The 22,979-nt window shown below is 38.4% G+C and overlaps 1 protein-coding gene across 1 annotated transcript in view; it reads left to right on the plus strand.

The window, feature by feature from the left end:
- ryr2a (ryanodine receptor 2a (cardiac)) overlaps positions 1-22,979 on the plus strand; it is a 444,870-nt gene that overhangs the window by 327,141 nt on the left and 94,750 nt on the right. The window contains exons 69-75 of the mRNA XM_059985674.1: positions 1,483-1,534; positions 1,757-1,810; positions 11,234-11,333; positions 13,796-13,875; positions 16,602-16,678; positions 17,307-17,380; positions 19,864-19,881. Of these exons, the coding sequence (XP_059841657.1) occupies positions 1,483-1,534; positions 1,757-1,810; positions 11,234-11,333; positions 13,796-13,875; positions 16,602-16,678; positions 17,307-17,380; positions 19,864-19,881 (455 nt within the window). The remainder of the gene's footprint in view (positions 1-1,482; positions 1,535-1,756; positions 1,811-11,233; positions 11,334-13,795; positions 13,876-16,601; positions 16,679-17,306; positions 17,381-19,863; positions 19,882-22,979) is intronic.

The following is a 22,979-nucleotide window of genomic DNA, read 5'->3' on the forward strand; positions in this document are numbered from 1 at the left end:
CCCAGGCCCTGCTGCTTCAATTTGGCCACAAGTCTCCTCCAGCTGTGGCCAAGCATTGGGTCATTTCTCGCTCTTGGGCCCGGGCCCTGCCACCTCGATTTGGCACGTACTTTTGAAATTCTAATTCACCAATTCCCCCAGAACACTGCAAAAAATGCCGGGTCGTACAGGTGGTTCAAAAGCACTGCTCCGAAAGGGAAGTTATAGGCTATTGACTGCAGTGACCATTGTTCAGAGGAAGTGTGACTAATAGATTAGTTAGTAGATTTGTTTGCTGCCAGTAAAGCGTCGCTGTGTCTCACTAGCGCCATCTTAAACCAGAAGATGGACTAACTGGCTTCTGTGAATTCATCCTCCTGTTTTGTGACCAGGCCAGAGAGTTGTAGCTGAGACTAGGACACCAAGAGTGGGACGGTGTAGAGTGACGAGAATGTGTTAGAATAACTTGGGCTCTACAGTCTCACAACAAGACTTAATGGAAGTATATACAGTAATAAATAGCCAGAAAATATATGAAACTGCATTGAATTATGTATATTAAAAGTAACCAAGGAACACAGGTATAAACCGGAAAGAGACATGTCAAAGGCAGATACAAAGTGATCACTGTGCATTGGTTGCCAGGATTCAACAATGTGGACCTCTTTAATGAAAGCTGTCAGATGTTATGATTCATTTGCACCCAAAGCTGGGTCAGAACCCTACCTTTTCTCAGTAAATCCAGGTCACTAACTTTTCAGTTACAGAGTAATGGAATTTCCTCAGGCTTGCTTCCACACAATGATCGTAAATTTACATTTAAATGGGCTTCCCATATCCCTTCTGGCAATGTTGATACCCAGAAAAGGGGTATTTTCAAGCACATATGAGTGATACCAATTTTCGAAACTTTTTTTAATAATCCCTTGCAAACAACAAATCAACCTCACTATTTATGAATATGTGTTTTATTTTGCAATTCTCAGTTTGCTGTTTATGTTGCATACAATGTACACCTCTTGGTGTTGTGACAACTAGCGTAAAAATAATAAGGTTTGTCTTGACGTGTTTTTGTTGCTTTGAAGTGTACAAGTTCACTTTATGTTACTTTTTGTCAGATAACTTTATTGTAAATCAAAGTTTAAAGTAAATTTATTAAAGTACATGTATGTCACCATGTATAACACTGTGATTCATTCACTTGCAGGCATACTTAGTAAATCTATAATAGAATAATAACCATACCGAACCAACTTGGGCGGTCAAGACTACAAGCTGTGCAAATACAAAAAGGAAGAAATAATAATAAGAAATAATTAAGCAATAAATATCAGGAACGAGATAAAGAGTCTCTGAAAATGGGCCCATAGGTTGTGTTAACATCTCAATGATGGGACAAGTGAGGTTGAATATTCCTCATGTTCTTAAAAGCGGCAACTGTAACCACAAAATGAATTTACTGACAAATGATATACTCAAAAATAATCTTATTTTAATTTTTAGCAACCTTGAAGAAGATTTTCTCTACATGGCTTATGCTGACATTATGGCAAAGGTATTTGAATTCAACATTGCATTTTGTTACGTTTCTGTGATCCATTTATTCGATCCTGAGATAGAAAAATGTTTTCTTTTGGAAGTCATTTAGTCAGATGAGCAAGGTAGCTTGAAATAAGGGAGGTCAAAAAATTTGGGTTAAGAATTTTAGTTTTTTGCTATCATGTGGTTGTAAATTGAATCACATTTCATCGGATATTTCAATGTTCTATTATTGCAGAGTTGTCACGTAGAAGAAGATGAGGATGGTGAGGAAGAAGTTAAAACCTTTGAAGTAAGATTTTCCTCCATTAATCTCTCAACTGATACATAAAGTCTATTATTCATTGCTTTCATGTCTAAAACTAATTATTTTTTGTAGATATCTTTGCTTTACACAAGGCACTGTGAGCTTTCTCCTTTGAAATGGCTGCACATTTTAAGTTCGACATGATGTTCAATTCCAACACAATTAATCAATTACAAATAGTGTAGGACGCTTTTCTATTTGACAACTCAATGTCTATGTGTAGAACAACAGGCCCTGAAGATAAACAAATACCTTCTCAATAAAGAAAATGTCGTAGTTCAAAGCTCAAAGTAAATTTATATTCAAAGTAAGTATATGTCACACCATATACTACTCTGAGATAGATTGCTATTTAAATTAGATTACACCATTGCAGCTTGAGACCTTTCACACCATTACGTTCTTTTGAAGATAAACTGATCACCATTTAGGGTGTATGTGGTAACAAGAGTCAGTCAGAGAGCTAGAGAGCAAATCAGTTATTGAATCACTGAAAAGATGTAATCTAATAGTGTGCTCAGTAGAAGTATGCATGGTTTTGATTATTATTGGAAAGTGATTGTAATCCAGCTCTTAATTTGTTGCATTTAATGTTGCACCGCACTTTTTTGAACCATAATGGGTGGATCTCAAAACTGGATAAAAGATCCAATTGTGATTGTTTTTGGAATACCTACAATTTTAAAAATTTGGTATACAATATTTTATGAATCTAGTCCTTTTCATATTTTCTGAGCTAAGCTTATTAAATGGAATAGTTTGATTGTTTGATTGGCACTTATTCCACAATGCCTTAATAGTGCTCTCACTAATAGCAGAATAAACCTTCAGTCCATTCACAACACGCGACAGCTCCTAAACAGTCAAGACAAAAAGAAAAAGGAATTGATACAAACAATCCTCTGAACAAAAGCTAGAATAACGCATGAAATAATCTAAATTTCTGGAGATATTGTATCAGAATTCCCCATTAATAATAGTGAGGCTAATGACTTTTGCTGATCTATATTGGCCATTTACACAGCAATTTCAGCTGAGGGACGTCATGATGTTAGCTGTGTTGAAGTAGAAGATATAGTCCAATTGCACTGTTTGGAAGTTTGTTTGCAAAGGTATCATCTAACTTATTGTTCATTGGGGAATTCCTGTATTTGTGCAAATGATATGAAATAATCATCAGTATAAATTAGTTCTTCCTCATGTCATTCCAGGAACCTTTTTAATGTTGTGATATGTAAGTTAATCATTCTGGCACTAAAAATGAATGAATTATCAATATTAAACTCAGCTTTTAATCGGTGGATGTCCTTTCTTTATTTAGACTGCTTTTCATAATTTACTTCTGCCTCTTTTTCATCTTTTTCCTTATTCCTCAATATGTCACTGTCTGCACCTGATGTGTTAAATTCATTACCCCTGTTACAAAGAAAATAAAATTATTTCCCAGTCAGCTTACCTGTTTGTGGAGATCCACAGTTGCTTTTCTGGTTTACCTGTCTTACCAGTGCCTTTTGGAGGACTTTGTAGTGTCTCTGTTTTCCATTTCCACCAACTTGCAGTGCAAGATCTCTTTGATAGCATAGTAGTGTAGTGATTGAGGTACTGAGTTGGCAGTCAGAATTCTGGACTACTGGTTGAAAGAGATGAGTTTGAATCACAGCATGGCATCTAGAAAATGTAATTTCAAGCAATTTAACTAAAACCTAGATTATTTTATTTTTTTAAAAAGCTACAAAACAACTTGGTTGCCACGGAAGTCCGTTTGGCATACCATTGTCCTTAACTCATTTGGCCTGTTTATCAACAAGAGCAGGGATGACTAACATACCTGCTCCGCTTTGTTTGAAGGTCATGGCTGGTCTTTTACCTCAGCATCAGTTTCCTGCGCTAACCTCATGTCCCTTTATTCTGTTAAAATCCAAAAACCTATCAAAGATAATCAGTCATTGAGCCTCCACTGATCTCTTGGGTTGTGAGTTCCAAAGATTCACCACCCTCTGAATGAGGGAAATCTCTGTGATAAAGACCAACTCCAACTTTGAGTTAGTAATTCCGGGTCCTAGACACACTAGTCAGGAGAAATGTCATTTCCACATTTTTCCATAAGAACATTAATGTTTCATATGTGACTCCATATCCGTCAAGGTAGTTGACTTATTTTGTTGCAAGTAGGAGCAATATTACATCCTCACAATTAATACGATGCCCACAATAGGTCAACGAGGAAGATAAACAGAGAACACTTAATTTATAGCAAGTAGCATTTGATGACCAGTTATAGGAGCTCAGAAATTTTAATTGGATGGCCTTTTTTATTTAGATTAATGAAATACTTTCCGTGCATAACTTAAGAACAATGTTACAAGTTTTAACTATTTACCCTGGAGAAATATTTAATGGAAACATCCCCATGCTATATCCCTCAGTCCCTCACCTCAATGAACTACTCTTCAAGCACCTTATTTCCAAACTATTTTCCAGGGATTTCACATTCGGGGAACTTGGGTCAGAAATGGAGAGCCCTCTTGTGTGAAATAAAATAAAATCAAGGAAGAGAGATTACATAAAATGCAAAATCCACCCATGAAGGCTACAAAAGAAATGCTGCAGCTTTAATAAAAACAAAGATTACTTTGTTTTAACAAAAACAAAGAATTCTTGTTTTCTTCACTGTGTGGCTACGAAGGAAGGAGTTGAAAATGAAAGCAAAACTATCAGATATTGGCATGGCTAAGTGAAGTAAGGCTACGTTTTTAATTTACACTCCCATTTTAGACATCACCATTTTCTTCCAGACTTGAGAGCTCTTGCACTCCATGGAAATGACAAAAACTGATGGTTTTGTTTTTGCAGCGTGGTATAATCAAAGATTTACGAAACAAATTTTGCAGCTTCTGGGAAACATCTCTGGTAAAACCAAAAAAAAAAGAAAAGAAAGCAAACAAAATAAACACTAATTGTTCTGTGTTAGTGTCATCTACTGTTTTACAAATTTTCATTTAGTTTCCAATTCATTACCTTGTTCATTTGTGCTATTGCTTTTTTTTCCCCCCGTAGCTCTTTTCCTATGAAAGCCTTCCTTATCTTTAACCTCTTTCATTTGAACGTTTGGTTGTTCCAATGTGTTCCCGAATAGATTTGGGGGAACACAAAGGCAACTTCATTAGACTGTGTTTCTGCTGCTGCTTCTCGCTGCTTCGCTGCTGCTATTCATAAATCACCCGTCTCTCAGATTCCTTTTGTCTGGACATGATGTAGATCTAATTGTTTCATACCCCATTTTCTCAGCTTTGAGCTGCACCATTGAACACTCAATACTGTTTGCAGGGCTCTAAACTGTCTTCTGTTGGTTGCTCTTGTTCCATCCAAGCTGTGGTATCCTCCTTTTTCAGTTGACTTGCAAGGTTTAAATCATCAGGAGTTTGGACTTACTAAGGCGTGCTTAGTTGTGTGGGTTTTGTCAGGCCTGTTTTGAAGGGAAGCTGTTGAAAAGAGTTGTTCCTATGTTCCTTAACAGAATCTGTAGTTGGAGTACTCCTGTGTGTGCTTCATTGGTTGTGTTCCAGTATAAAGATGGTTTCCAATCCCATCTTTAATAACTTTGTCAGCATCTTGCAATGTTGGACTGTACTCAGATACCAGAAAAATTAAAATTTCAACGTCAGACGTCCAATGTGCCCAGTCTGAGAAGTTAGCTGAGAGCCCAAAGTTTAAAAACAGAAGAATGTCCTTGTCAGAGATCAGAAACGCTGAATTTGAACCCATTCAATCGCTTGGCATCTCTGTTTAGGAGAAGAAAATGGTGAAGCCGAAGCTTCTGTATCAACAGGCAAGACTTCATGTTGGAGGTGCTGCTGAGATAGTTCTGCTGATGAGGTGCCAAGTCATGGTCGCTACATACTTAAACTCGAGATAACAACTTTCCAGAGTGATAAAAGTTACTGGTAACCTATAAAATAGCCAGTTTCAACCTGTTGCAGAAAATTGAGAAGCTTCTAGAAAATAGAGAATCAGCTGCCAAAAATTTACTCAGCAATTACATATAATGTTAGATGATTATATAAAAATCATGAACAAGACAGGAAACTTAAACTTTAAGAAAATTTTGGAAAAATGACAGTTCTATACCCTAATCCAGCAATGACTGTGGGATGTGGGAAATGCTTATTACAATTGCATTTGTCTTTTCCTTGAAGATGGACATGGCTACTGTGCTTCTGAAGTTACCTGTTACATTTTCCTCCTCATCAACATGGGGAATCAGATTGTGAATTTGTGACTCAAGTTTAAGAGTTTCTGTTTCCAAGATCTTACTGTCAATCAGTTGGCTTTTATAACTTCTTGACTGGTGTGCCATCAAGGCCGAATGAATAACTCCATGAGGAATGGAGTTGAAGGTACTAATATCACAGTTGAGTTCCTTCCAGTAGACCTTGACTCCCTTTCTATCTTTGATAAATTGTCCGTCATTCTTGGTTCAGTGAGAAGTGCTTTGACTCCTTGGGCACACGAGGCCTTAACAACACTGAATGACCCAAGCACGTTATAGCTGTTCTGCCCTCTTCTTACTGCCCATCTATTTGTTAGATCATGGATTTTCTTTCAGACCTCAGTCCTCACATGCCTGAAGAACTGTTCCTTTTATCCCTTGAAGAATCGTAGTGTTGCAATCTGGAAACTTATTGCTTTTGCAGTTAATATCTCTGGTTATTTTCATCAACCTGCCCTGATATTTTCTGCGGAAGGACCTGAAATCTCTTCACAGATGATAGTTATGTTGGATTAATTTGTTTGTATTTTTATTTTACTTTGAAGTACAGTGTCCATTGAGCCACAGTTCCCAGCAACCCACCAATTTCATCATCATCATCATTATGTGCCATGTTGTAAGATGTAGACAATTGTGGTCTTTCCATGGCCATGGTTGTTCTTGGAAATTTATCCTACAGAAGTGGTATGCCATTGCTTTCGTCTAGGAAGTGTCTTTACAAGATGGTGATCACAGCCATTATCAATACCTTACAGAGATTGTTTGCTTGGCGTCAGTGGGCACATTACCAGGACTTGAGATATGCACCAACTGCTCATACAACCATCCGCCACTTGCTCCCATGGCTTCACATGACCTAGATTGAGGGGTGGGGTAAGCACTTGCTACACCTTGCCCAAGGGTGACCTTCAGGCAAGTGGAGGGAATGAGCGCCTTACACTTCCTTTGGTAGAGGCGTATCTCCCCACCCTACCTATTTAACCCTAGCTGAATCACAGGACAATTTATAATGACCAATTAACCAGTTTGTCCTTGGAATGAGGGAGGACATCAGAGCACCTGGAGGAAACCTACGTGCTTGTGAGAAGGACGTACAGACCTCATACAGGCAGCCTCAGAACTCCACTCTGAACTCTGAAGCCCTGTGGTGTAATCGTATCGCACTAACCACTACGCTAACATGGCACCCCAGACAATTCAGGGCAGTCCAGATGATGTGGACATTCTGCAGCTCTTACTGGTTAGGAGGTCATCAAGCTCCTTCCTCCTGCCCACACAAAGCACCCATCTTCCTCTGCCTCTGCGAGGCACGTTCTGTGGAAAGCACTGTTAGCAGAGTCCTTGAACCTTCATAAGAGTGTTTCTTTGTGATGATCTCTCTATGACGGCCATTATTTTGGACCTGGTCTGATGGAGATAACAGACTGGTGCTCAATCTTATGTACGTAGTATATACCGTCCACAGTTGCTGTCGTTCCTTGTGAAGAAGGTATCCTTGCAGGCTAACTCGTATTGTGACAGTGCCAGTGCTTGGGTTGAGGTGTTGTCATGAGATATTGTGCCTGTCCCTTTAATGAAGTATGAGTTGCCTATCACAAGACTTTTCTTCGTCTTTTAGTGAAGGGGAGGGTGCTGTTGCAATGAGCTTTGTCAGTCACTCTGTGCTAAAGAATTGTGCCCATTCTGAACCTGTCTAGGTAGTCACTCACGATGGTCAATTTGTCTCCTCTTAAGATGAATAGAGTTTTTTTCAATGCTGGAACAGTGGATATTATCAGTAGTTTGCAGAGCTGAAGCAAACATGGAGAACCTTAACTTGATGGGTCTATGTAAGTGTGAGGAGCAAAAGGTCACAGGAGGATCACATAACTCTTGGAGAAGTCATTGAGACATCTGACTAGCTCACTCTTGACAGCACTACCCAGTCCATGAAGACAAACTTCCTCTTCCCATTTACACTTGCAGAAGAAGGCTTACCCACTATATAACTCTTCTGCAGACTTCCTCTCTGCCTTGAGTATCGTGTCTCTCTAATAGGAGAGTCAAGGATCAGAGGGCACAACCACAAAATAAAGAGTTTCCCCCTTTAAAAATGAAATGGGAAGTAATTTCTAAAGCCAGGGAATGGTGAATCTGTGGAATATACCATAAAGGACATTGGACACCAAGTCTTTGGGTATATAACTATATAACAATTACAGCACAGAAACAGGCCATCTCGGCCCTTCTAGACCATGCTGAGTGCTTACTCTCACCTAGTCCCACTGACCTGCACTCAGCCCATAACCCTCCATTCCCTTCCTGTCCATGTACCTATCCAATTCTTTTTAAATGACAATATCGAACCTACCTCTACCACTTCTACTGGAAGCTCGTTCCACACAGCTACCATGCTCTGATAAAGAAGTTCCCCCTTGTGTTACCCCTAAACTTTTGCCCCCTAACTCTCAACTCATGTCCTCTTGTTTGAATCTCCCCTTCTCTCAATGGAAAAAGCCTATCCACGTCAAATCTATCTATCCCCCTCATAATTTTAAATACCTCTATCAAGTGTCCCCTCAACGTTCTACGCTCCAAAGAATAAAGACCTAATTTGTTCAGCCTTTCCCTATAATTTAGGTGCTGAAACCCAGGTAACATTCTGGTAAATCTTCTCTGTACTCTCTCTATTTTGTTGACATTTTTCCTATAATTCAGTGACCAGAACTGTACACAATACTCCAAATTTGGCCTCACCAATGCCTTGTACAATTTTAACATTACATCCCACCTCCTATACTCAATGCTCTGATTTATAAAGGCCAACATACCAAAGCTTTCTTCACCACCCTATCCACATGAGATTCCACCTTCAGGGAACTATGCACCATTATTCCTAGGTCACTCTGTTCTACTGCATTCCTCAATGCCCTACCATTTACCATGTATGTCTTATTTTGATTATTCCTACCAAAATGTAGCACCTCACACTTAACAGCATTAAAATCCATCTGCCATCTTTCAGCCCACTCTTCTAACTGGCCTAAATTTCTCTGCAAGCTTTGAAAACCTACTTCATTATCCACAATGCCACCTATCTTAGTATCATCTGCATACTTTCTAATCCAATTTACCACCCCATCATCCAGATCATTAATGTATATGACAAACAACATTGAACCCAGTACAGATCCCTGAGGCACACCACTAGTCACCGGCCTCCAACCTGACAAACAGTTATCCACCACTACTCTCTGGCATCTCCCATCCAGCCACAGTTGAATCCATTTTACTACTTCAATATTAATACCTAACGATTGAACCTTCCTAACTAACCTTCCATGTGGAACCTTGTCAAAGGCCTTACTGAATTCCATATAGACAACATCCACTGCTTTACCCTCATCAACTTTCCTAGTAACATCTTCAAAAAATTCAATAAGATTTGTCAAACGTGACCTTCCACACACAAATCCATGCTGACTGTTTCTAATCAGACCCTGTCTATCCAGATAATTATATGTACCATCTCTAAGAATACTTGACATTAATTTACCCACCACTGATGTCAACCTTACAGGCTGATAATTGCTAGGTTTATACTTAGGACCCTTTTTAAACAATGGAACCACGTGAGCAATACGCCAGTCCTCCGGCACCATTCCTGTTTCTAATGACATTTGAAATATTTCTATGAGAGCGCCTGCTATTTCTACACTAACTTCCCTGAAGGTCCTAGGGAATATCCTGTCAGGACCTGAAGACTTACCCACTTTTATATTCTTTAAAAACGCCAGTACTTCCTCTTCTTTTATCATCATAGTTTCTATAACTACTCTACTTGTTTCCCTTACCTTACACAATTCAATATCCTTCTCCTTAGTGAATACCGATGAAAATAAATTGTTCAAAATCTCACCCATCTCTTTTGGCTCCACACATAGCTGTCCACTCTGTTTCTCTAAGGGATCAATTTTATCCCTCTCTATCCTTTTGCTATTAATGTAACTGTAATAACCCTTTGGATTTATATTCACCTTACTTGCCAAAACAACCTCATATCTTCTTTTAGCTTTTCTAATTTCTTTCCTAAGATTCTTTTTGCATTCTTTATATTCCTTGAGCACCTCATTTACTCCATGCTGCCTATATTTATTGTAGATCTCCCTCTTTTTCCGAGCCAAGTTTCCAATATCCCTTGAAAACCACGGCTCTCTCAAACTCTTAGCCTTTCCTTTCAACCTAACAGGAACATAAAGATTCTGTACCCTCAAAATTTCACCTTCAAATGACCTCCATTTCTCTATTACATCCCTTCCCATAAGACAAATTGTCCCAATCCACTCCTTCTAAATCCTTTCTCATCTCCTCAAGGTCTTGATCCAAGGACTTGATTTGTACAGGGGAGATTGGTCAGGATTGAATGGTAGAGTGATGATCTAATTCTGATCCTATATCATGTGCCTATTTGGACAGGTGCATGGACAGGAAAGATTTAGAGGGATCTGGGCCAAACTCAAGCCGAAGGGAGTGGATTGGATAGGAATCTTTATCGGTTATAACCATTTGGGCTGAAGGAACTGTTTCTATGCTGTGACTCTAACTTACTTTACATGTAATGACATGTACTAATTTAGATGCAAAGACAACCTAAAATATCTTCTAACTGGCTCAGATTGTACCCTTCTAAAACTTGTGTACCACAATAGGATTAGTGGACATAGGGAGCTGTACAGTTATTTTGATATTCTCTTCGGACACATTAAGTTGAAGAAAGTATTTTCCTTATGCTGTAATGTATTTTTCAGCATCACCTAAGAATAGCAGCCAAAGTTCCAGCTTGCATAAGGTTTGTTTTGGATCATTTTTGACTGCAATCTACTTAAAAAAGGATACTTCAGCTTATTATGATGGTTGAAGAAGCCATTAACACTATTTAAATGTGGTTGGGCAGATGCCTTGACGCTTTTGTCAGCATCTTGCAAAGATGAATTGTACCCAGGTAACAGAAAAGCTGAAATTTCATTGCTAGACTCCAAAGTGCCCAGTCTGAGAAGTTAGCATAGAGCCCTAGGTTTAAAAACAGAAGAACATTTTTGTCAGAAAAAAAGAAAGTTGTTGACTTTGCCCCCATTCAATTGTTTGGCTTCTCTGTTTAGGAGAAGGAAATGGAGAAACAGAAGCTTCTGTATCAACAGGCAAGACTTCATGATCGAGGTGCTGCTGAGATGGTGCTGCAGATGATAAGTGCCAGCAAAGGTAAGGCACTCTCTCTCTCTCCGTCTTGTTTTACAGCGGTTGGCACCCAGCTTAATGGTGCATTGCTACCACCTTCTGCTCTGGAGTATGCGATGGACTCACATTCTAAATCCCTTCACCCAATCGCACACATACACATACCCTAACCTACACTTTATCCTCCCCATCCGAATACCCTATTTCTGTTTATCCATCATATCCTATAAAAAAAAACGCCTGTACCCCTTCAAAGGTAAGGCAGCTAAGTGTTTCACAATATATACTCATTGGCTACACCTGTCCACCTGCACCTATCATTGGATAATGCAAATATCTAATCAGCCAATCATGTAACAGCAAGTCAGGAATGCATTTACTGAGAGCTCTCTGTCACAGTCGTGGTCAGGAGGTACATATATTGTTCAGACCAAACAACAGAATGGATAAGAAATGTGATCTGAGTAACTTCAACAGTGTTGGTGCCAGATGGAGTGGTTTGAGTATCTCATAAACTGTTGGATTTTCAGGCACAGTAGGCTCTAGACTTTCCAGAGAATGGTGTTGAAAACAAAATAAACATCTAGTGAAGGCAGCTTTGTGGGTAAAAATGCCTTTTTAATGAGAGAGGTAGGCAAAGAATGACCAGACTGGTTCAAACTGACAGGAAGACGACAATAACTCAAATAACTGTACGTTACAACAGTGGTGTGCAGTAAAGAATCCCTGAACACATCAAACCTTAAAGTGGATGGGCTACAGTAGCAGAAGACCACAAACACACACTCAGTGGCTACCTTACTGGGTACAGGAGGTAGCTAATAAAGTGCCCATTGAGTGCATTCAACAGATGGTGTTTTAAAAGGGCCACCATGGAGTTGTTGCTTCACTGGACAATTTCCAGAGGATGTGACTTTGAATCCCATAATTAATACTAGGGAAGTTAAGTTTAGTTTCATGAAACAAAAGAAAACCCATGGCAAAATATTGTTCGAAGAACCTACCTGGATTACTGACGTTGTTTAGGAGAGAGAAGCAGCATTTTAATATAGTTTGGCCTGGACATATTCTAGAGCACTGGCTGTCTACAGAGGCCATAGTTCTCCCCACTCAAAGCAGTTAATGATAGATAATAAGCGTTTCTCAGCAAAACAGCTCTTTACGATTTATGTCAATGATTTAGATGAGGGCATTGAAAACTATATCAGCAAGTTTGCTGACGATACTAAACTGGGTGGCAGTGTGACATGTGAAGAGGACATTAGGAGAATACAGGGAGACTTGGATAGGCTGGGTGAGTGGGCAGATACTTGGCAGATGTCATTCAATGTGAATAAATGTGAAGTTATCCACTTCGGAAGCAGGAACATGAGGGCAGAGTATTGTCTGAACGGTGTAGAGTTAGGTAAGGGAGAAATGCAAAGAGACCTAGGAGTCCTAGTTCACCAGTCAATGAAGGTGAATGAGGAAGTGCAACAGGCAGTGAAGAGGGCAAATGGAATGTTGGTCTTTGTTACAAGGGGAATTGAATACAAGAGCAAGGATGTCCTTTTGCATTTGTACAGGGCCCTGGTGAGACCACACTTGGAATATTGTGTACAGTTTTGGTCTCCAGGTTTAAGGAATACATTCTGGCAGTTGAGGAAGTGCAGCGTAGATTCACTAGGTTGATTCCTGGGATGGCAGAGCTGTCTTACGCAGAGAGATTGGAGAGATTGGGCTTGTACACGCTGGAATTGAGGAGATTGAGAGAGGATCTGATTGAAACGTTTAAGATAATTAAAGGATTTGATAGGATTGATGCCGGAAATATGTTCCAGATGTTGGGAGAGTCCAGTACCAGAGGGCATGGATTGAGAATAAGAGGTCAGTTATTTAAAACAGAGTTGAGGAAGAGCTTCTTCTCCCAGAGAGTTGTGCAGGTGTGGAATGCACTACCTCGGAAGACAGTGGAGGCCAATTCTCTGGATGCTTTCAAGAAGGAGCTAGATAGATATCTGATGGATAGGGGAATCAAGGGATATGGGGACAAGGCAGGGACTGGGTATTGATAGTGAATGATCAGCCATGATCTCAGAATGGCGGAGCAGACTCGAGGGGCCGAATGGTCTACTTCTGCACCTATTGTCTATTGTCTATTGTCTAAAAGAATGAAATTGCAGATAATGAATGGATTTCAGGGTCACAAGGTCTGAAGAGAAATATAGTAAACATAGCTTTTGCTCGCTGAAGAAAACAGAGCACTTGAAATAAAAACATAAATCACGGTTGCTGTGGGAGAAATGGGTAATGTTATACATTTGAAATGAACGGAGTATTTCTGTTTAAGAATGACTGATTGTGGCTTTCATTGTTCTGACACAGTGCATAAACAATTTCTCACCTGATGCTATATACCAGCCACATTCATTGATCTTGTGGCATTGTTTGTGCCCACTTGTTGCATTATTTATGGAGCTGTGAAACTTTTCTTTCATTTACCTCAGGTGAAATGGGACCAATGGTTGCATCCACACTGAAGCTAGGTATTGCTATTCTGAATGGTGGGAATTCCACAGTTCAGCAGGTAAATCCGACCAAATGCAGAAGAACAGTATTGGTAATGACTTTGTACCAGTTGTTAGTATGGCCAAAATTAAATATAGTTTGAATGAATGGCCACATACTTGACTGCCAAGAAACCCTTCTTTGACAGTTTTGACATTTCACAAACCATCAATTTATGTCCCTCGCCAGACTATTTATTGTATCATTGATCTTTATGTCATCAGCAAAGATGGAGATTAAACTCCATTGATTCATCTAAGCTGTGAATAAATAAAATGAATAGTGGAGACCTGAGTACATTTTTGTCTTCCCTGACTTCTGTCGCCTCATCAATCAAGGTCAATATTGTGTCTTCTTTTTCATTTGCTTTTATTTTTAACTTGCATTTTCTTCAATGGAAAATTATAGGATCCCTTCTGCAGTTCAGTGTGATCCACATTGGCCAATATTCTACTCTTCATTAGTTTAGTCATTTCTGTAGAAAATCTGGTGCTCAGTGATTTTTTTCGGAAGCATGAACATTCTGCAGTCCATTCAGATTGAACTGTGTTATTCTGTCCTTAATAAAATCACAAATAATAGGCGGTGCCTAAAAATAGATTCCTTGGCTTTATTCACACATTCCAAGGTCATTCCATTGTGTGCCCATTTCTGTCGTGTGCCTTATTGTGAGATTGGACTAGGCCAGTCTTGTCATGATTGTGTTCAGTTCAAGCATTGGTCCCCTGTTTTGTATTTTGTACTAGATATGATGTCATGAACATGCATGGCGATTTTAATTACCCAAAGATAGAAATTAGATCAAACAACCATGATGAATAGCTAATATGATGTATGTCATTTTGGAAATAGGGACACAGAGTAAATTAAGGTGATCCTCCAAGGATATTGTATTGTGGTAGATCATCTCCTGTAATTTCTATTGAAGGAAGAACTGGTGTCATCAGTTCATTGTGAAGATAGAATATTTTGTGAACAGGCTAAGTGCAACCAATAGACTCCTGATCATTCCTGATGAAGAGTCTCGGCCCGAAACGTTGGCTACTCTTTTCTCACAGATGCTACCTGACCTGCTAAGTTCTTCCAGCGTCGTGTACGTTTTCTTCGATCCACAGCATCTGCAGTTGTATTTTTGTGTTTAGACTCCTGATCAGTTGTTGAGTGAGGGAGCACAGGATTACCTGGACCATGAGATGCGTTTCACTACAAGGGTGGTTTGGTTGTACATTACCCAAAGAGACTACTTGCTCCTCATCCTTTTTCCAGCATTTTCCATAACTTCACTTTGTCTCCCTTAACACCACGGCCCCATAATGAGATCTTCAGGCAAGCAAACCCAGGTGTGGAATAAATTCAAGACTCAAAGGTAAAAAGTAACAGTGAGGATTTATTCAAAGTCATGACAGAGGAATAACAAATAACTCAGAGAGTACTTACTCTAGAGGGCTACAGTACTCGGTCATGAATGTTAGTCATGACATATTTAAATAATGCCTATAGAATGAGAACCGTTTGGGCTTCAGAATCAAAATTCAGTAAATTAAAAACAGGATGCATGAGGAATCTGCATTTCAAAAACAAATTGCATGAAAAACACAAGGAAAACTTAACGACTTAACAAGTTCTAGTTAAAACAAATGAATGATGTTCAGGTGTGTCAGACTGCTGAGGCCTAAAGTTCTCTGGCGCCCTGCGCTGGTCTGAAGAGTTCATTGCACCCCGTCCCCATGTTCTTCCTATTGACAGCCACAGACTGATCTCTTGAAAGTTTCTGCAAATGATACAGTATTGGCCTGTTAAGAAAGCAACTGAGATGTGAAATGTGCAGGTCGGGACAATGTACTGGTAGTACAGCATACCACAGCAATTGCTTTAAGAAGCATCTTAATAAAATAGCCTCATTTAAGCCCAATGTTCCGAGCAAAACAGCATTGATTGAAGGATTACTTTTGGTGAACTGCTCCTGTGCTGTTAACTATTTCATGGCCATTTGACTTAGCATGAATGCAATGAACCGAATGGCCTCCTTCTGTCATGTAATCATTCTGTGATTCCATTCCTGACATTGGTGGAATTCAGTCTTGAGACTGGAATTCACTGAAGTTCACACTGAAAAGAAAAGGTTTAATTATTTGCAGCCCTTAAGATTGGAAAAGTGGAAATATTAACACTACCACTGAAAGGACATGATAGAGTGGGAATTCTTGGTTTGGATTGATTCTATTTTTTAGGAATGAATGGAAAATCATCATTTTTTTCATTCTGAAGACCATTAGTAATTATTCAACAGATTTAGCATTTATTCACTCTTATTTGCAATATTACATTACCTGCACCCGAATCTTCAGTGAAATGGACAAGAAATGCTTAAAATCAGGATATCAAAAGTAATAATTTGCTCCCCAACAGCTTTGGCTTTGAGATGCTCAAGTAAGGTTATTTTATTGATGCAATGTTTCAGTCCGTGCTAAATAAGACATAAACTAAAACAGATCTAGTCACACATTTATTATACTGTCTAAGGCAAATGATCAATGGTTGAAATTTACTTCAATTCATTTGAGTGAATGACATTCCAGCTGTTCATAGAAAGTAAGCAAATAGCTGTGCAAATTATTTCTATCATTCAGGTGCTGGATGTATTTTTTTCTTCAATAATGTTAGTTGACCAATGCACTGTGTTATGTCTACACAATAAGATGGTTGTTAATCTTTCACATAAGGTTTGTTCTTCATTTTCTCCAGAAAATGCTTGATTGTCTCAAAGAAAAGAAAGATGTGGGTTTCTTTCAGAGCCTGGCAGGTCTCATGCAGTCTTGCAGGTAAGGATATCATGCACTTCTTCACATTGAGTTCAATGGGACCACTGCTCTAATTTGCAGCTGGGAAACCTATGGTAGTCTGTACAGCACTGTTGGACTTCATGAGAAGTCCATCAGCTTCTACTCTGTTTGGCGTCTGAAAACCAAGCAGAGGACGTAGAGCAGAGTTTCCCAACCTGGGGTCCATGGACTCCTTAGTTAATGGTGAGGCTCAATGGCATTAAAAAGGTTGGTACCCCCGATCTAGAGGTACATTATCCAGAACAAAAAGAGAAAACCTACACCTTTGGATTTGAGTTTCTCTTCAATATACAGTAAGTTTTTATATGGAGCTAATATCAAGAACTAAATACTTAAGGCCATTCTATATTTGCCACATACATTATTTTAAGATGTGGCGTTTTTATTTAAAAATGACTCAGTTTGAAAGATACATTTGTATTTTCATTACTAATGATGCTGACTATATGAAATGTTAAAACACATCATACCATCTAGTTGTGTCACTTAGAATATGTGTGTCTCTAGAGTCTTATCATCGTCCGTATGATGATACATTATATTCTCACTTTTAGGAAAGCTAAAGAAACCTAAACAGCTAACTCATACTTATTTACTTTAAACACAGTGTACTTGATCTAAATGCATTTGAACGGCAGAACAAAGCAGAAGGACTTGGCATGGTGACAGAAGAGGGATCAGGTATATGCTGAAGCATCTTTATGGTATTCTAGTCATATTTTATATGCTTTGAGAGAAATAATTATGTCATGCTATATTATGGAATAATTACGTAACAGAAAATTAATGTGAAAAATGCGTGATGCATTTGTACATGTCTCCCTCCACTACCTTAGAAGTGGTGTTATCCTAAATTTTGGGCTATGAGGACCATTAGAAATGAAAATAAAAATTCATGCAATTATGTCACATATTTATGGCACAATTTTAAAATGGATGATGATAATAATAGCTAAAAGTATATTGCTTCAGCAATGCTAATTCATAATACTTGTATAGAACTAAAAGTAATAAGATAACTTTTGTAGTTATAGTTGACAAAATGACAATATTTGCACTTTTTCCTCTTAAAAAAAGTAGAAGTAATTTCAATTTATTTAAGGTCTTGGAATATATGATTCTGGAATGTAAATGTAACAAAATAAATGCTTTTGGAAGGGTATTGCTGCTACAGTAAAGGCTCAGGCAAAGTACCTTTCTTATTTCAGAAAGAGTTGACATGACAAGGTTTACTTCTGATTCAAAGACGTTTTATTTAAGTTGTCCATTAGGGTGAAGGGATAGAGGCAATGCAACTATTGCATGTTGTAGTGTGAGCACAGTCACCGAACGTTTATCTGCACTGTCGGCCAAATGGCCCTTTATGACTGGATTTCTATACCACAGAGGAAGGGAAATCTTAATACTTCTGCGATGTCAGAAATTTTTATCAATGTTTATTCCTGGGGCTGTTAGAAGCACCAACATTTTAAATGCTTAATTTAGATAAACCATATCAGGGTATCACAGTAGTGTAGCGGCTCACGTGATGCTGTTACAGCTCAGAATTTTTTTCTGGCGCCACCCGTAAGAAATTTGTTTGTCTTTCCTGTGATCATGTGAGCTTAATCCCACAGTCCGAAGACATACCATCTAGATTAATTTGCCATTGTAAATTGTCCTATGATTAGGCGTGGGTTAAACAGGGGCTTGCTGGACAGGGTCAGAAGGGCCTGTTCCCATTGGCATCTCCAGATAAAAATAAATAAATAAATGTTTACAAAGACAGAAAATAGTCATACTAAAATTATTGAACCTAATTTTGATAGCGTAAAATCTATGGTTACAATCAACATTGAGTAGCACAGATTTACTGTGAGATTGACAGGACATTAAGCACTGTAGAACTAATGAGAGTGAACTGATTTAGTTTATAGAATATTCAAGATCACATGACATGGTGGAATGGTTGAAGTGCTGAATGGCCTACTCTTCTCCCTGTGTGCACTTTAACATTATTAGCATATGAGCAGCTAACTTGTTGGACTGACATTCCTACGTCAATACTTTAGAATAATTAGACCCTTCAGTTTAAAATACAATTACAAATTTTTAGTTAAGTTGGCAAATGAATGCCATACATGATGCATTATTATAGATGACGCTGGGGGCGACAGGTGTCCGAAGTTCTTTTCAAATGTTCCTTGTTCTTCAGTTTACCAAACAAGATAATATTACGTATTCATAATGCAAAAGCTGGAATTCAGCGACAGTTATCAAAAGATTATGCATTTTACTTTTTCAGCAACAAAATATCCTGTTTAATCCAACCTTTGATGTATCCAGCAAAAGGTATCCTTTGTAGGTGAAGATCCAAAGTTTAGCTGCTATAAAAAACTGTAAATACTTTTTGATCCTGAAACCTCTTTTTCGCTTGGGCATTAGCCAATCATACTGCTGCATTTTCCATTTTCAAATGTTGTGATAATTTTTGTTTGATCCCTTCCACTTAGTTTTCGAATCACTTCTCATTATAATATTCCAATTATTGTTCAACAATCATAGTCATCTTGTTGTGATTATAGCTATCACCTGTATTCTTGTTGTGTCACGTGACTTACCAAAAACGCATATTCAATGTTCTTTGAAAGATGGATGGCCATATACCAAATTACAAACGGCAATTAAACAAAAAATAGATTTTCGGGAGACTATAGGATCGGATATTAAATGATAAATGAGGAAGCCTTTTAACTGCGCAGATTTTTCAAGTACTTTTCCAATAGCAGTTTGTATAAAGTGTGTGTACCTGTGCAGAGGGATATGTACATGTGTGCATGCCTTTATATGTCTATAATTTTTTTTGAAAAAATAAATCAAGTGTTTAATTTTTCTTTGCGTAAATGTTAAATAAAAATGGGGTTTGTCAGTTATTGAAAATACCTTTGATTTATCTGACATAACCCCTTTGTTATTTGGTTTTAACAAAACAAGGAGATCTGTATATTCTCTGTTTATTAATATATAGTTTTCCTTCGGTGTGATTTTTAAAATTCTGTTTTCCCTGTTCTTTCAACCTACCTGATTCTTAAAAATATTTAAATGAAGTTGAGTATAATTTCTAATACCTAATCTCATCTTTTTTTTTCTTTTGATTTCAATTGTTCTGTCTTCCCCCTCCTCAGTCATCACTCATGAGCGCGGTAATTATAATTGCCATTTCCTTTGTTACCTTGTGTCAGCACTGTACAGGTCCTGAACCCCGTCAATTTGCACTTGTAGACATTGTGCATCATCTTTAATGAAAAAGAATAAAAATAAAACAAAATATCTTTCCTTTCTGTCCTTGCTTTAGAGGAGTTTAAGTCTTTTGATCACCTTTATGTCTGTTTTGCCTCTTTCAGGATTTGCACAGTAACTGACACATTAGATGTAAGAACTGTGAGCCGTTCAGTGGCGTAGTTTTTGCAGTGGTTGGATGCGCCAAATTGTGGTGTACAGTTACTGTAGTATTTGTCGTGTACTCAATGTGGCTTTATGGCTGCACCCATTTAATGTGCAAGTAACACATAAGGGATTTTTGGTGTTAAAGTTTGTACCTAATTTAAAATTTCAGTTGCTTTGAAACTGATGTGCAATGGTGCTGATTATTTTTGTATTGAAGATGATATTCTTTATGTGAGTTCTCTGCTATGTTTTATGAGCTGACTCGTTTTGCAACCCAGCTGGATTGCTTTGCATACATTGTATTGTAAATTTCAGGCTTGTCAGAGGGGTTTCTGATTAATTAGGTTCAGCCCATTAAAGATAAAACTCTAGAAGTCAGAATTGCATACTGGTTGCAGAAACAGACTAAAGCTTCGTAAGACAATAACATATTGGTCTTTAGTGTGGGAAGATTAAATAATTCACAATTAAAGTCTCAGTGATCAATGCCTCTGCGAGAAACTACAGTATTGACAGATTACATGAGTCAGAAGTTACTTCAGCTTGAAGTTACTATCGTGAGATGTCACTTCGCTTGAGCAGTCTCAAGAGCTACTGGCAGCAGAAAAATAATTACAATTTTCCAAAACTAAAAAGAGCTGTGAATTACAAAACAGGTCCTAAAGCCCTCTATTAGTTTTTCAACACCTGAGCAGAGAACTGCATATGATATTGGTTAGACCAATATGTATAGTTATGGTTACCTCAATGCAGGAAAGATGCGATTGCATTGGAGAGGGTGGAGAGAAGGTTTGAGGATGTTGCCAGAACTGGCAAAATTGGAGTTGTAGGAAATGACTGGAAAAGCTCATGTTGTTTTGAATAGAAGAGGGAGTTAGCCAATCTTAGCTGAGTGGATAAAATTGTGAAGGGGAAGCTGGGTTGGCTAAATGGATTAAGCAGGAAGGATCAACTTTCCTTTGCAAAGAAGCAAAAAAAAAACCCAAGACATCATAAAGTAACTGGTGAAAGGAATGTGGGTAAATACTTTTTACCTGAAAGGGTGGAAAAGGCAGAAAGCTTCAACACCTGAAATTCTACTCTAACTTGGATCTGTAGGAATAGGGATCATATCATCTTTGATAGGTTGAGTGAGTTAAGGCTGTAAATCTGTTCTCTTTGGAGCAAAGGAGGACGAGAAGTGGCTTGATGGAGGTGAACAAGATGATGAGAAGCATAGATGGAGTGGTCAGCCAGAGACTTTTTCCCAGAGCTGAAACTGCTAATGCAAGGGGGCATAATTTTAAGGTGATCGATTGAAAGTATGGGGGTGCAGGATGTCAGAGGTATGATGTTGTGCGGAAAGTGAAAGGTGTATGGAATGTGTTGCCAGTGGAGATGGTAGAGGGAGATACATTAGGAATGTATATGAGACTCTTTGAAATGCACATGGATGAGGGGAAAATGGTGAGCTATGTGCAAGGGAATGGTCAGATTGATTTTAGAGTAGTTTTAAAAGGTCGCCACAATATGAAAGGACGTGCTGTGGTATGTTCTGTAATGCCAAAAAGTATGATTCTTCAGGGTCTACATTTTTTGACTGGTATTGATATGGTTGTTTTCTTTGTAAATACTCAATGATCTTGCATAATCTTATGGCAGAAGGCAAACTCTGTCTTCACCCAATATCGATGTATTTGGAATATTGTATCATTGTAATTTTGCTCACTTTGACAGTTGCTAATCACTGCAATATCACTTGCATGAGAGGTTAAGTCGATCAATGTTCTCCCTCAATTCTCAAACAGAAAATATCTTTTGTTACATCTCCCAGTTATCCCTAATAGTCCTTGTAAGTGTTTGGGTATAGAGTTTCTGCCAATCTCGTGCTATAGGGCGAGTTTGGAAAGACTCAGTGGAAATTACAATTCCAGTTTTCATATTTATTCTCTTTTGCTCTGTTGGTTAGAAGTTACAGCTCTCAGAATAGCTGTAACTCCCTGTGTTTCTGGATCCAGTATGCTCTTTCAGCCAGGACAGTGCAGTAATTAAATTCACATCAAAATAATCTCTTGTTTTTTTGTTTCCCTGTGATGTCATTCACTCACTGTACTCCATCTGTAGTACACATCTTTTAAAAAAAAGTCCCATGTGAAGTCATAAAGCCATTTTAGCATTAGCTTTTTTTCCATCAGCCATGACTTGTTGTCAGTGGTCTTCATATTTTAGAAATGTTGGCATGGTTCAGAGCAACAATTTGACATACTATTGGTTCTAATGACTAGTTTCAGTGTTTAAAACTGAGCTTGCACAAGCCCTGCAATTATATTAACTCCTCAGCTCTGTGAACAGGTGGAGACTGTAAGTGTTCACTTTGAATAACTTCCCTTATCAAGGGAGTACATTCTGGAAATTACTCTTTAGAACATTCAAGTTTCATTTTCATGACATTGCTCTGGATCTTGGCCACGGATTGCTCACTTGTCCTTAACTGGATTGGATGTGGAGGCACGACTTTGTTGGCTCCCACACGCTGGTGCCCAGTAGCATGGCCTGAACAGTGACAGAGTTCCAGTGATAGCTCTGTTTCCAACACAACTCTCACTCATTGACAGCAGAAAAGTTGGGTGCTGTGCTTCATCAACGGTAGAAGTTGTCACTCATGTCTAGTAGGTTTTGGATGTCTCTGAGATGTAAAACTTTTGAAAATGAAGAAACTAATTAACAGAAACAATAATACATAACAGCTACAGAGAAAGTGCAGAGCAGGTAGACAATAAGGTTCAAGGTCATACCAAAAGAGGTAATAAGTCTCTTTTGATCTCATAATATACCAGGGAAAGACTTGAAAATAAAACTGAATATTTTTTAGTGT

The sequence above is a fragment of the Hypanus sabinus genome, chromosome 12, assembly GCF_030144855.1.
Source record: "Hypanus sabinus isolate sHypSab1 chromosome 12, sHypSab1.hap1, whole genome shotgun sequence".
Lineage (NCBI taxonomy): Eukaryota > Metazoa > Chordata > Chondrichthyes > Myliobatiformes > Dasyatidae > Hypanus > Hypanus sabinus.